The sequence below is a fragment of the Schistocerca gregaria genome, chromosome 4, assembly GCF_023897955.1.
Source record: "Schistocerca gregaria isolate iqSchGreg1 chromosome 4, iqSchGreg1.2, whole genome shotgun sequence".
Taxonomy (NCBI): Eukaryota; Metazoa; Arthropoda; class Insecta; order Orthoptera; family Acrididae; genus Schistocerca; species Schistocerca gregaria.
Genome location: NC_064923.1, coordinates 520,832,740 through 520,848,800, shown reverse-complemented (window position 1 = coordinate 520,848,800; position 16,061 = coordinate 520,832,740). Strand labels below are relative to the sequence as shown.

General features: G+C 40.7%; 1 protein-coding gene across 3 annotated transcripts in view; it reads left to right on the top strand.

The window, feature by feature from the left end:
• LOC126268238 (abscission/NoCut checkpoint regulator) overlaps positions 1-16,061 on the top strand; it is a 131,228-nt gene that overhangs the window by 49,073 nt on the left and 66,094 nt on the right. For all 3 annotated transcript variants that reach the window (XM_049973893.1, XM_049973894.1, XM_049973892.1), the window contains one exon: positions 464-639. In XM_049973893.1, the coding sequence (XP_049829850.1) occupies positions 464-639 (176 nt within the window). The remainder of the gene's footprint in view (positions 1-463; positions 640-16,061) is intronic.

Here is a 16,061-nt window from a genome sequence, read left to right as displayed (position 1 = left end):
TTTTGGCCTGTCCTGCATGGGTGACCCTGCTGGCAGCTTCGCTACTGCTGGCATAGTCCTCTGGATCCAGAGCACACAAATCTCCTCGCCCACACGGACAGTGCTACGTTAAGGCGGTGTCCCATGAGGAAACTAATATGTTTTCTGATGCTATTAATCCTCCTTTAGTCACATGGACTAAAAGTGTAGCCTGCACGAACAATATGAATGCCATCCTACTCTACACAGGGACAGACATGTTTCAGACCTAGTAGCTTCCTTTTAGGGGATGAGGTTTAAGCCAGTGTAGGTCTGACCTTCAGTAAGTTAACTTGTGGCCTATGAAAATAATATCACTCACTGTAGTCTGTACATCTAACCTTGTCCCTGCTTGGGGTGTGCCTGATGGAGGATTAATAATCTCCATACTTTGTGAGGAAGGGAGTGGAAATCGTATATTTCAGTGTGAATGTTTTTGTTCTAGGTTGGTTGTCCAAACTGTGGCTTCTCGTATTGTGCAAAGTGCCTCAAATATAAGGTCATTGTACCTAAGCTTGGCACATCACATCATCTTGTTTGCCAGGACTGTTACAAGAAGCTTGAAAATCAACACATTGGCTCATCTGAACCAGTGTTGCCACCCTCACAAGCAGTTATAAAGTAAGTTATGAGTTTTATTATGATTTTTGGCTGGTACATTTTTTCACTCTTTTTTTATTACTGTACATTTCTTAAATGTTTACAGCTTGCATTTTGTCTGGCTGTACACTTACCTTTGAAAGAGTGGTGCCAACAAAAACGATAAACATGACTCATCTGGTGGTAGTACAATATGATATGCCTCAGAAATGCAAGTATTTGATGGGATTACTATGGGCTATCAAAATATAATTCTTAATTAGATACTGGAAAATTTTCACTCGGTGTGGAATCTGAGCTAATTATTTGTAGTGTTGTTCCCAGAACCGATCACGGTCCTCTGGTTTGGAGCCGAGTGGAAGGCTTAAACCAGTGGCTCAGACGATTCTACGAAGATCAGGGGTGCGAATTTCTTTACCTCCACTATCAGGTGGAGAAATGTAGGGTCCCCCTGAATAGGTCAGGCGTGCACTACACACAGGAAGCGGCTACAGGGGTAGCGGAGTACATGTGGGTTTTTTAGGTTAGAGAATTCCCTCCCTAGGCCCGACAAGACGCCTCCTGAGACGCAACAAGGTAGCAGCAGGCAAAATGCAACAGGGAATGACAGTATTAATGTGGTAATAGTAAACTGCGGGAGTGTCTATAGAAAGGTCCCAGAACTGCTCTCATTAATAAATAGTCACAATGCCCACATAGTACTAGAGACGGAAAGTTGGCTGAAACCAGATGTAAACAATAATAAAATTCTGAACTCAGATTGGAATGTATACCACAGGGACAGCCTGGACAGTGAAGGGGGAGGTGTGTTTATAATGATAAAATGTGCAATAGTATCGAAGGAAATTGACGGAGATTCGAAGTGTGAAATAATTTGGGTGAAGGTCACAGTTAAAGCAGGCTCAAACATGGTAATTGGATATCACTATAGGCTTCCTGGCTCAGCAGCTGTTGTGGGAGAACACTTGAAGGAAAATTCGGGAAATATTTTGAGTAGATTCCCTGACCATGTTATAGTTTTGGGTGGAGATTTTAATTTACCAGATATAGATTGGGAGACTCAAACGTTTATAACGGGTGGCAGGGACAACCAATCCAGTGAAATTTTTTTAAGTGCATTATCTGAAAACTACCTTGAGCAGCTAAACAGAGAACCGACTCGTGGTGATAACAATTTAGACCTTCTGGTGACAAACAGACCCTAACTATTTGAAACAGTTAACGCAGAACAGGGAATCGGCGATCATAAAGTGGTTACAGCATCAGTGATTTCAGCCGTAAATAGAAATATTAAAAAAGGTAGGAAGATTTTTCTGTTTAGCAAAAGTGACAAAAAGCAGATTTCAGAGTACTTGGCAGCTCAACACAAAAGTTTTATCTCAAGTAAAGATAGTGTTGAGGATCAGTGGACAAAGTTCAGAACCATCATACAATATGCATGAGGGATAGAAAAACAATTAGAATCACTCAAAAGAGGAGAGACTGCTGGAGCTGATCGGCTACCAGTTCGATTTTACTCTGAGTATGTGAAGGAACTTGCCCGCTTTTTGCAGAGGTGTATTGTAGGTCTCTAGAAGAGCGTAGCATTTCAAAAATTGGAGGAAGGCACAGGTCATCCCAGTTTTCAAGAACGGATGTCGAACAGATGTGCAGAACTGATCGCTAATGTCTATCAGTTGTAGAATTTTGGAACACGTATTATGTTAGAGTATAATGACTTTTCTGGAGACTAGAAATCTACTCTATAGGAATCAGCATGGGTTTCAAAAAAGACGATTGTGTGAAACCCAGCTTGCTTTATTTGTCCACGAGGCTCGGAGGGCCATAGACACGGCTTCCCAGGTAGATGCTGTGTTTTGGCTTCCACAAGGCGTTTGATACAGTTCCCCACAGTCATTTCATGAACAAAGTAGGAGTGTATGGACTATTAGACCAATTGTGTGATTGCATTGAAGAGTTCCTAGATAACAGAACACAGCATGTCATTCCCAATAGAGAGTAGTCTTCCGAAGTAAGAGAGATTTCAGGTGTGACGCAGGGGAGTGTCGTAGGACCGTTGCTATTCACAGTATATATAAATGACCTTGTGGATGACATCGGACGTTCACTGAGGCTTTTTGCAGATGATGCTATAGTATATCGAGAGGTTGTAGCAATGAAAAATTGTACTGAAATGCAGGAGGATCTGCAAAAAATTGAGCATGGTGCAGGGAATGGCAATTGAATCTCAATGTAGACAATGAAATGTGCTACGAATACATAGAAAGAAAGATATTTTATCATTTAGCTGCAATATAGCAGGTCAGCAACAGGAAGCAGTTAATTCCATAAATTATCTGGGAGTAGGCATTAGGAGTGTTTTAAAATGGAATGACCATATAAAATTAATTGTTGGTAAAGCAGATGCTAGACTGAGATTCATTGGAAGAATCCTAAGGAAATGCTGTCCTAAAACAAAGGAAGTAGGTTACAGTATGCTTGTTCACCCACTGCTTGAATACTGCTCACCAGTGTGGGATCCGTACCAGATAAGGTTGATAGAAGAGATAGAGAAGATCCAACGGAGAGCAGCTCGCTTCATTACAGGATCATTTAGTAATTGCGAAAGTGTTACAGAGATGATAGATAAACTCCAGTGAAAGACTCTGCAGGAGAGACGCTCAGTAGCTCGGTATGGGCTTTTGTTGAAGTTTCGAGAACATACCTTCACCGAGGAGTCAAGCATTATATTGCTCCCTCCTATGTATATCTCACGAAGAGACCATGAGGGTAAAATCAGAGAGATTAGAGCCCACACAGAGGCATACCGACAATCTTTCTTTCCACGAACAATACGAGACTGGAATAGAAGGGAGAACCTATAGAGAACCGATAGAGATACTCAAGGTACCCTCCACCACACACCGTCAAGTGGCTTGCGGAGTATGGATGTAAATGTAGATGTTTCGATAGAGTGGTGCTTCTGTCCAAGATCAAAACTGGCTATGAAGTTATCACAGTAATCATTTCAACCACAATCAAATGTCCTGTCGACACCGGGCCAAATGTGTAACCTGTGGTGGGGATTCTCAGAAGGTTGATTTCCGCCTCCCCACTGTGTCAACTGCAATGGTGACTATGCTGCCTGGAGTGGGCTGTCCAGGAGATCTGGGTAAAGGAAAAAGTGCCTTACTCAATCACTCGCAAGTTATTGGCTAGTTGCAAACCCTGTATTCTACAATCTGCCACTTACAGTATGGTTCTTGCTACATCTTGCTCCATCAATCACATGGCCACGCAGACATGTGAACTCAAATTCAGCACTGCATTTGTGAAATCTCCAGAGTCATGGTAGCATCACCTTCTTCTTGTCCAGTTGTGCAACAAGCCACGAATCTTTCACCTCATGGGGTGAAGTCACCTGCTACACGACCGGCTGGCTGGAAAGGACAGAAGGAATACTCCTGCAAAGACTTCCTACATCCCTTTGGCCAGAAAATATCCGAGTCTTCCTCTGTCAACCAGAAAGTCTCTAAAAAATCAAACAAAGGCAAATGTTCTTCTCCTTCACCGACTCGAAGATCCTCTTTGACGGTGTCACTACGTGATATCCTCATGAAGCTGGCCTCTATGTTGCCGCAGCTGACCTCTGTGTTGCCAGTGCACACTGCCAACCTTTTTTTTGCCCTTGACTCCGCAGATCGACAGGGAGAATGCTGACTCCTGTGTAGACCACATGAAGCAGGATCCTCCAGCCTCTGCACCCTGCAGCCGCTGATGTGACACTCCTTCATTTTTCCCCTCCTCCCTTTCCTTGTTATGACTCTCCTTTAATGGAACGTTCATGGCCATTGATGAGACAAAGAGGATTTACAGCTGCTCTTATAATGCCAGTGTGTGCTTCTTCTCTGCCTCTAGGAAACAAAATTGCATCCTCCTGACTGCTTTGAGCTCTCACATTTCTTCCTGGTCCATTTGACCTTCCCGCTGAGGACTGCATTACTTTTTATGGTGGAGTCACACTGCTCATATGGGATGCTGTTCATAGTCAGTCCATCTCCTTCACTACCCGCCTTCAAGCTGTTGCAGTTTGCCTTCTCCTTCCTTACTTGATCTTTTCCCCTCCGTCATTTGATGTCACCAGGGCAGACTTCCTTCAGCTTATTGGGCAGCTACCTCAACCCTTTCTGCTGCTTGGTAACTTCAATGCACATCTTTCGGGTTCTCCCAGAACCTGTCTGAGAGGTGCCCTTCCTCAATCAACTTAACCTCCTCTGCCTTAATGAAGGAGCACCCACATTCCTTTCAGACTACACACACACACAAACACACACACACACACACACACACACACACACACACACCTGTTCCCATTTGGATGTGTTCTTCTGCACTGCCCAGCTTGCCCTTCATCATGAGTGGTCTGTTCTCTCTGACACATACTCAAGCAACCATTTCCCAAGTGCTCTCCGTTTGCTGATTCCTACCCAACCCCCATGCATGCCTAAATGGCAGCTTACTAAGACTGACTGGAGGCTTTACTTCTCCCTGGTGACCTTCAATGAACAATACTTCCCCAGGTGTGATGACCAGGTAGAATATCTTACAAACGTTATCCTTACGACCACAAAACATTCAATTCCTCGCACTTCCTCTTTACTATGCGCGTCCTGGCCCCTTGGTGGACTGAGGCAAGCCGCGGTGCAATTTGTGAATGGAGATGTGATCTCCGCATTTTTAACCATCATACTGCAATGGCAAACTGCATACATTATGAACAGTTGAGTGTATAGTGTTGTTGGGTTCTTTGGGATAGCAAAAAAGCTAGGTGGATTTCATTCACTAGTTCTTTTAACAGCTCAACTCCCTCTTCAATTGTATGGGCCAACCTCCAACGGCTTTCTGGGACCAAGATCCATTCCCCAATTTCTGGGTTGACAGTAGCAGACAATGTCATAGTGGACCCTATTGCAATCTCCAACACCTTGGATTACCATTTTGCAGAGTTTTTGAGCTCCTCCCACTACCACCCTGCCTTCCTCCATCGGAAATGAGCAGAGGAGACTTGGGTGATACCCTTCTCTTCTTAGAATCATGAGTGCTACAATGCAACCATCACTATGAGGGAGCTATATCATGCTCTCACTTCAGCCCAATCCTCCACCCCAGGGCCAGACAATGTTCACATTCATATGTTGCAGCACCTTTCTCTGGTGGGCAAGTACTTTCTGCTTCATACTTACAACCGCATCTGGGCAGAGGTCACGTTTCCCAGATGCTGGTGTGAAGCCACTGTCATACCCATACCTAAGTTCGATTAGGACAGACACCTTCCTTCCAACTACCGCCCATTTCTAACGTCAGCTGATAGGCATGCTGCTCTTGCTCCGGCAGCTTAACTTTATGCTACCTGCCACTTTACCGATGGGTGTGAACTCTCCACCATCTAGGCTTCATGAGGTTGCCTGTGTTCATTTTGGCCTTCATTCGCTTCCTAAGGACTCTACTCCAGCCTCGCTCTATCGTCTTCATTTCACAAGCTTCACAAGCAACTTTGCCATAGTACCTTTGTGTACATTGATGGCTCTTGGACTGACTGTGGTGTCCAGTGTGCCTTCATCATTGGCACCAACGTTTTCTGGTATTGGCTTATTGAAAACTGCTTATTACTTACAGCAAAGCTCTTCGCCTGGTATCAGGCTATGCAGTACATCTGGCAACACAGGCTTTTCAATTGCGTTGTCTGCTCTCACTCTCTCAGTGCCATTCAAAAGTTGTGTGTGCTGTACACCATCCATCCCTTAGAGCTACGTGTCCGGGAAAGCTTTCACTTAATCAGTCTTGATGGAGCCACTGTGATGTTTATGTGGGCCTCTGGTCACATCGGCCTGACAGGAAGCGAGGCCACTCATGCTGCCGCCAAGGCTGCAGTCCTCATACCTCAGCCTGCTAGTTCTTACATTCCCTCCAATGATCTCTGTGTTACCGTCTGTCAACAGGTGGTGTCACTTTGGCATCACCGCTGGTCCTCCCTTCATGGGAACAAGCTGTGGCTTATTAAGCCTCTCCAAGTGTGCTTGGACGACCTCCTCTCGGCCCTCTCACCATGAGATCGTTGTAGCTAGGTTGTGTATTGGACACTGTCTTTTTAGCCATCACCAAGTGTTAAGTGGAGCTTCCATTCCACTTTGTGCTCATTGCGCTCAATGTTTGATGGTCTGCCATTTCCTGAAGGAATGCCCTTTTTTCAACCACTTGTGTTCTCGTTTGTGTTTGCTGTCTGAGTTATTGGCCATTTTAGCGAACTAGCGCAGGCTGTCAACTGTGTTTTACTTTTTATATGTTCTAGCAGTATGGCAAAGAACATTTAATTTTTAGTTCAGGACTTCCATTTCTTTGTGGTGTATTTTATAGATATTTCTCCATGCCCCTGTTGTTAGCTGTCTTCTTTTCTGTTGATTGGGAGTAACATGTAGTCATTTTTAACTCCTCTCTTTGTCTTCATGTTCTACAATTGTGACATGAGCGTGTATGACCCTAGTTGTTTTTACGTCCAAAAACGAAACAACTCAGTCACTGGAAGAACTTCCATTCATGTGTCCAAGTATGTATATCCTTTTGCAGTGTTGCTCCAATTGTTGTCCCATCTTGAAGACGCACTTCATCCCTTAACATGACTCACCACATGCAAATAAATTAATAATCCCACACCATATCTTGCTTTTACCTATGACACCAGATTTTATACTTTTCATTCCCAAAGTGATATGTATCACCACACTGTCTGAAAGTTTTCAGATGATTTAATTTCAGTTTAGTCATTTACTGAAGAACCTTTCTGGTGCAACTGACAGTGTGGCCTGTACAGGAGCTACTGGAATACATAAATGAAGTAACTGATGACTTGGTACCAACTATTTTTAATAATATCTGGAGCTAGATCCAGGGGCCATTTACAACCATGGGGTAACAGAACTGGAGCAGAATTGTTTTTTATTCTGGTATTTTTTTTAATCCACCTCATAAATTAGATAACTAGTAGGTTGTATATTACATAGGTTGTATTTGTGATAGATATTACTATGCTGAATATGTTCACTAACAATGGTTGCATATGTTGGCTATTTTGTGTTTATAATTTACTGCTTATTTCTGTTCAATAATTCCCAAGTAGTCCTTTTGCAATCACTAATTAGGCTGTGTAGCCCTTTACGACTTGTACTTCTTATTGAGATTGAGACATTTATTCATTTTGTTCTGTAGTGCTGTGTGCCATGTCTTTACCTCATAATTTTGTCATTATGTCTGTCTGTACTCCTTTTTCTGTCTTGTCATGTGTGTCCTACTGTTCTTCTCAAGAACCTCATTTGTGCTGTCCATATTCTTTTTGTTCAAAGAATACAGGAATAACAATGGGTTTGGAAATTACAGTGTGGTTCCCAGTTTTTTATTAAACCGCTGTTTACCTTTAGTATAATTGCATTTTCCCAGATGATGGAATCGTGTATGATGAAGTACTGCCTAAAAACTGAGCAAGTGTCTAGTCAGATCTTGATAATATTTCAAACTACTACAAAGATTGGAAATTTGTTTCAAATGTTCAGAAATGTAAAATTGTGCTTTTCCAAAAATGCAAAAAGAAGTGTCAGTGAGTCACAGTTGGAATTAGTGAACTTGTACAAGTACATGATTGTAACAGTTTGTAGGGGTATGAATCACATAGGCTCAGTCCTAGCAAAGGCAAGTGGAGGACTATTGATAGGGTACTGAAAGGGTGTCAGTTTACAAAGGAGACTGCTTACAAATCACTTGTGTGTCCCATTTTAGAATATTGCTCAAGTTTGTGGGAACCATACCAAGTAAAACTAATGAGAGGAATATTAAACATATAAAAAAAAAGGTGGCAGGATTGATCAAAGGTTATTTTGATTTGTGAAAGAGCTTCATGGAAATGTTGAAAAAACTTTAGTTGGCTGATGCTTCAATTCAAGATAGACGACTATCATCCCATGAAAGCATGTTTACAAAGTATCAAGAACTAGTTTTATATGAATAATCTGAAGATATTCTTCAGCCACCTATGTATTGTTCCCATAGGAATCATAAAAACAAGATTGGACTAAATATAGCTCACATAAAGCTCTTCTCAAACCTCATATGTAGTTCCATTTTCCTCCAGAATGATACACAATTTCCCATGGTTAACTTGATCTAGTGCTTTTATATTGGGTGTCCCTAGACAGTCAGTATTCAAGGAGTTGACAGGAACAATCTTTGAAGCAAAAGAGTAGTAAACACGGGCTCTAAAGTGCATACTCTAAGAGCTGTTAGCACTTATTCAGCAGAAGAGACATGTTTTACAGAAGTGAAGATAAAAAAGTGCTCAGAGCACTTAAGGTATGTAATGTTTACAGGACCTTTTTTTTTCTTTCTTCGAATGATCATTCCTATCATATCTGTGAAAAATGACCATTCCTTTGGGATACTGTGTATAATTATAAGTAGAAAGTGAGTTTCTCTTTTGTTTTTCATTGATATGACTTGAGAGTAAAATGTTATCTGTCCATGATCTTTCTCTGTGAAATCCAGTTTGCCCTTGAGCAAAATATTGTACATTATTTTGCTTGGTCCCTGGGTTATAATTTTTAATATGTATTAATTAGTGTGTCACTGCTCATAGTGTTTTTGACTCCTTTACATTTTTAGCTTGTATATTTGATATGTGACACCCATGATAGTCTGTTTGCCTTACATCTTTAACATATACTCACAGATAATTTGTGTGGAAAAATGTTGAGGCAGTATTGAAAAAACAATTTGTTTAATATTTTGACCATACTCATATTGTCTTGACACATCATATTGTAATATTTGTCTAGTTGTGTTGAAAACTGAACATCTGCTGTGAATGAGTTGAACATCAGTGGGGCAGGACAGAGCCTTGGGGTGCCTTTTACTTGTTCTACTTGCACAAGCAGTGTGTATGTTCTGCGCCATGATCCGACTTGTGAATAAATGTACTTGGAATAGTAGTGATGTTCGAGATTGGTGGTCAAAAGGGATAGAGAGAAACTGACATATGGAAATTGCTAATGTATCAGCAAGGATGAGTTGGATGTACGTCACCATGGAACGAATGCTTTGTGTGCCTGTCTCTGTTTCTGAACCAGTATGACTGTCTGTGAAGATGCTGTGCCTCAAACTAAGATTCTGTTTTATATTTGAGTAGACATTCCTGTGTTTTACATACATTGACGAAAGTGTGGTAGGTCTGTATGACAGATCACAATCTGGCAGCTTCCCAGGTTTTTATTGTGGTGCAACATGAGCTGTCATTAACTGTGGGTGTAAGTCTGATTAGAAGATACATTATGTAGAATGTTGCTGTTACAGTTTTATTGTATTTATTCCATTTTTCTTTCTTGGTGTTCCATTGGTATTGTTGGAAAAATTTTTCTCTTAGCACTTTCGATGTTTTGATATTTACTGTATCCACATCAATACTTATGAAACTGCCTGAGGTGCTTGGTAGAGGATATTTTTCATTATACTTGTTGTTAGGGCCTCTTCCTGTTTCATTCACATATTGTGACTAGGAAGGATGATTGTTTTAAATGCCTCTGTGTGCTCTGTAAATAGTCTAATTTTGTCCTTGCAATCTTTATGAGAGCAGTATGTAGGAGGTTGTAGTATATTCCTAACTTCATCATTTAAAGCTAGTTTTTGAAACTTTCTAATTAGGCTTTCTCAAGATAGTTTGCATCTATCTTAAAATCAGCTGCAATTTGCATGAAAATGCCATGAGGCGATTCGGCCATCTGGGCTTGTCTTTTAGTAACTTTGCTTATGTCTTGACTGCACTTTTATTTTTCATCAACCTCACATGTTTTGACTTTGTCATTTTCAAAGAGATTGCTATGTCAGTCATAAAAAAAAAAAAAAAAACTTGAGATACACTGTATTATGTCAGTGTCTTGTGCTCGAGAATGTTGATGTAATACAGTGTATCTAATTTTTTATATGACTGACATAACAATGCCTTTGTAAATGATGGAAAGTCGAAACACGCAAGGTTAATGAAAACTAAAAGTGTATCTTAAAGTCTTTGCCACTTCAGTTTCTTCAATATCTCTGTAGGCTGTCTCGTGGATCCACAAAACCTCTGACTATTCCTGTAACCCCCCTCTGTTTGTTCAATATGGCCCGTTTGTCTTTTTGCTGACTCTGTATGTCCATCTTTTCAGAGATGGTTGCGGGACATGGCTGTTTGATACAGGATATCAAATTCAATTCCTTTCAGCCATTTAGTTTCCAAACTTATTTTATTTGGCTACCAGTTTCAGCAATGCTGTGAGTCCCACACTCTTCCCCCCTCCCCACCACCCCCATCCCCCACCCCCTTCTCCCACACATTTAAAGTAAGTTACAAACATTTGCACCACATTGAAATCTCATCAAGATCTGACAGAATGTACAGCATGGGACAAAAAAACATGGTGTGGACGATTGTGTACCATTTGTGGCAGCATTAACAGAGGAGGAAAAGACCTCAGTTACTTCCAACAGGATGGAGCAACTGCCTATACAAACGACCAAACCTTGGAGCAGAGATACACAATCTTCATGCCTGACAGAGTTGTTACCAGAGGTGAGTCTAGTCACAGCCCTAACTGACCCCCTCGGTCACCTGATCTGTTAATTTGAAATTTCTTTATATGGAAAGCCCTCAATTCTAAGGTGTATTGCAACAACCCTCATAGTCTTCAAGAACTGCAGCAGAACATTTTAGATGAGATTGCAGCAATTCCAACAGTCCAGCTTCAATCTGCTTTCAGAAACTTCCTGACCAGGGCCCAAAACTGCCAAGAGATGAATTGTGGTTACTTTCAACATCTGTTATGGTCAGGTTAGTACTGTATTTCCTCTCCTCTGCTGTGATTCTTTATACCCTGGAACTCTGTTCCCTGGGACACTTTCATCTGCCCCCACCCTGCATAAGCAACTTTTCTCAAACAGTACTTCATTACAGGTAACTACATTATCTGTAAAAAGTTTGAGGTCACTGTTAATGTTGTCTGCCTGCCAGGTCATTAATGTACAACAACAAGCGTCCCAGCATACTTCCCAGGGACATATCTGAAGTTAATTCTACACGTTTTAATGACTCTCCAGGCGAGATGCAACCTCTCTACCAAGAAAAGCCTCGATCAAGTCATGAATTTCACCTGATATGCCAAATGATTGAACTTTCGATAATAAATCCAGATATGCTACTGAGGCAAATCCTTTTTGGGAATCAAGACATACTGTACCTACCTTACTACCATGATCCATAGTTTTAAGATTTTCCTGATATCATTCCCTCAGCATTTCATGATTTAATGACTTCATCTCATTTTACTTTTGTTTATGTTCCTCTTATAACCTCTTTTTCAACTGCTATCCATCCGTCCGCAGCTCGTGGTCGCGCGGTAGCATTCTCGCTTCCCGCGCCCGGGTTCGATTCCCGGCGGGGTCAGCGATTTTCTCTGCCTCGTGATGACTGGGTGTTGTGTGATGTCCCTAGGTTAGTTGGGGGGGGGGGGGGGGGCCTTATGGGTGCTCAACATCGAGGTCATCAGTGCCCTAGGTTAGTTAGGTTTAAGTAGTTCTAAGTTCTAGGGGACTGATGACCATGTATGTTAAGTCCCATAGTGCTTAGAGCCATTTGAACCATTTTGCTATCCATCCCATCCAAAAGATCTTCCAAGCCCTTTGCTACCTCTGACAAAATTAAAATGTCATTGGCAAACTTCAAAGTTTTTAATTCCCTTTCCAAATTTTCCTTAGTTTTGTTTACTTCCAAATAACATTGGAGATAATGTACAATCCTGTCTAACTCTCTTCCCAGTAACTGTCTTGTTTTCATTTTTTCAACACTATTAATTGTAGTATGGTTTCTGTACCTTTTTCTCTTTGTGTTTTATTCCTGCTACTTTCATAATTTTAAAGAGTGTATTCTTTTCAATATTGTCAAATGATGTTTTGAAATCCGCAAATTCTGTGAATGTAGGTTTTCATATCCGCAGTTTTATAAGTCTTAGGGTCTGTACTGCCTCACATATTCCTATATTTCTCTGGAACAAAAACTGACTTTCCCCAATTTTTGTTTCTATGAGTCTCTCTATTCTATTGTAAATAATTTGTGTTCATAGTTTGACTAATTTACACGTCCGGCCCCTCTTGACGTTCTGACACCAGTTGTTTGCAGGACTCACATTCTCATGCATGCTCATGGAGTGTGCCTGGTGTGTATGATGTCACATGATAAGATATATTTTGGGGGGGGGGGGGGGGGTTAGGAGTTAACATCTCTCATGTTCAGAGTAATGAGTACTGTGTCTGTCTGTCTTGGTGGAATCCATTTACCAGAGACTGAGAGTGATGTGTAGAATGACTCCAGGAACGAGCTATACTGCTGGGCCATTTCTGTTTTAACATCTAGCACCCGTTTCTCTGAACCCCAGAGATAAAAATTTGCTCTTCAGCACATGCACTGTCTCTTCCACACAACTTGACTCTACATATTAGTGTAACCTTCTCTTCCTCCATTAGTGTTTTTTAGAACATTTATTTTATTTATTATTAGTATATTCTCTTGCCTTTAATAGTATTTTTTCCATTTTTATTTGTATTGTTCTTTCTGTTGCTTGTCTATCTACTATCATCTTTACTGTCAGTCTATCATTAACTTTTATTATCCTTGTACAGCGATCACAGTGCCTACCAAAGTACTACTGTTTGTTGCTATTGCTTTCTATTTCTCCTGTCGAGGAGAATCTGCAGCATGGGGCCCTTCCTTCCACTTCTCCAAGAAGGAATCCACAGTTCTATGTTGTCTCCATATTGGTCATACCAGGTTAACCTTCAGTTTTCTTTTGTGTAATGTATAGGGCCTGGATTTTAATTACCTAAAAAAACAGTGAAATTTACAACCATTTATGACCTAAAACTTAAATAAATATCACCTTAAAAAATAAAATATGACTTAATAGTAGTTTATTTAAAGCATTCTTGTTTGTTTATTTAATTTTTTATTCACCATAAAGTAATACAAAATTCACTTCTCAAAATATTGTAAGTATAGTTCTTTCTTACTGTAGAGTTTGTGGCTAATTTGCACCTATTTTTTGAATGTCTGAATGTTTTATTTTCTAAACACAAAGTTCAGTGAAAAGATCATCTATCAAAACAGTAAAACAATGTTTTTATTTCTACATAGCATTTAAAGCATTTCACATTATTTAATACCGTATGTCAATCTTCAGTATCTGCAAAGTTGCACTGGATCCCAAGGTGCATTTTTCAGGTTTTCCATTGTCAAAGATCTACGGTGGTTGGTGAGGATAGTTTTGTACCTGGAAAAGCTCCTCTTCACTTCACAAGATGTCACTGGAGCGTATTTGAAGGCAGCCTGGTCACTGGAGTTCAGCTTTGTCTCAGTATCTTCAAATGTTGCGGCATTCCCAGAAAGACTGTCACTAATTTTGCACAGTTTAGAATATCCAGGATACTGTTGGAGGACACTTTACAATTTGGTTTTCACTTTGTCAGCTACATGACCACGAGCTCGACCCAACTCACCCTGCACATGTTGCGCAATACTCAGGGCCTCACATAGCTAAGTGCCAAGAGCTTCCAGTTGTTTGATGGCTTTTGATATCACTGAAAAATTGGTGTTGATGTATTCCAAGTTTCGAGACAATGTGTCTGTAAAAACTTTTTTCACAATTTTGATAGCACTTGTTTCATTGCTATCAAGCTCACAGAAGATTGTTTTTATTTGCCTGTAATTGGTGCATTAATACTCAGCAGCATTAAGGCAAGAACCCCATTGTATAAGAACAGGTTCAGGTGGGAGGGGCATTGAAGGTGCTTGTTCCTTGAATTTCTGCACCCGTAGCGGAGCCTTCACATAGATTTTCTTGCCACAGGAAATTAGTTTATCCACGTCAGGGTAATTTGATCGCATCTCTTCAGCAACTCTGTGCAATGCAAGTGGCGTACACCAAACTGGGGTAGAGAATCTGAAGCCTTTTGGCTGCTTTAGCCATATATGAAGCACCATCTACTACAAGCAGCAAAACGTTGTCTCTTTTCACACCATCCGACCACAGTGGCTTCAGAGAGTTGTCAAACAAAATAACAGTCTTCTAATTGTTTCCTCTTTCGAGAACTTCACACGTTAGTAGGAACATATCTCCAGGGCCATCAGCTTTTAGAACACCAACAACAACATTTCCAATATATCACCGACTAATATCCATAGTTTCACCTATCGACAGCCAGATCTTTAGCTCAGCAATAGTAATTCATATTTTGTTAAGCACATCATTGTAGCATATGGATAAATAGTTCTTTCTCAGTGTAGATTCATCTGGTACTGGATGTGTTGTGTACTTCTCCAAGAACCGTCTGAAGTGTGGATTCTTGAGCTTTTCCAATGGGTTGTTGCACGACACCATCACCTCACACAAATACTTGCAGAATGATTGCACAGTTGATGATTGACCTGTCTGTTCAAATAACAGCGTTTGCTTGCTGTTATTTTCAGCACTTCAGTGTTGTTGCACATTAAAGTGCTTTTCTGCACTAACTTTAACTTCACACAGTTTACAAAATACATCAGTACTAAGCCCACATCTCGTGGTCATACGGTAGCGCTCTCGCTTCCCAGGCCCGGGTTCAATTCCGGCAGGGTCAGGGATTTTCTCTGCCTCGTGATGTCTGGGTGTTGTGTGATGTCCTTAGGTTAGTTATGTTTAAGTAGTTCTAAGTTCTAGGGGACTGATGACCTAAGATGTTAAGTCCCATAGTGCTCAGAGCCACATCAGTACTAAAGAACTTCTCTCCAAATTCTCGAACATATCCTCGCAATTTCACACTGTCGGAGCACTTGTCCTTAGGCATGTTGAACAAGGCAAAGGCTGTATTCAAACTGGTTACTGGGAACACCTGTGGAACTGCGATGATTATTACGGCAAAAGCCGCCTTTGTTTGCTCTGAGAGTGTATTGTCGACTCTGTGCAACAATGTTTTATGTTCACGAAACGTCTGTTGTGGTACACCTAATTTCTGTTACAGTCCTGAGAAATAAAGCTGTGTACTAATTTATCTGTTTATCTTTCATAATAGCACATTAAATATTGTCTCGTGAGGAACATATTCGTTTTCTTATTCGTGTGTCCTTTAAGATACGAGAAAAAAAATATATGCATTTTTGACAAAAATTGATGGAAATATGACCTATTATATTGAAAGTTAGCCACAATATGACCTATTACTAAAATTTGTTGAAATATGACTTTATGTGCACATTCAAAATACATTTTTGACACTAAAATGCCTAGATTTGTGTATAAATTGTTCTAAAATTCACCGTATAGTTCAGAAAAAAATATGACTTGTCATCAAAATCGGGGCCC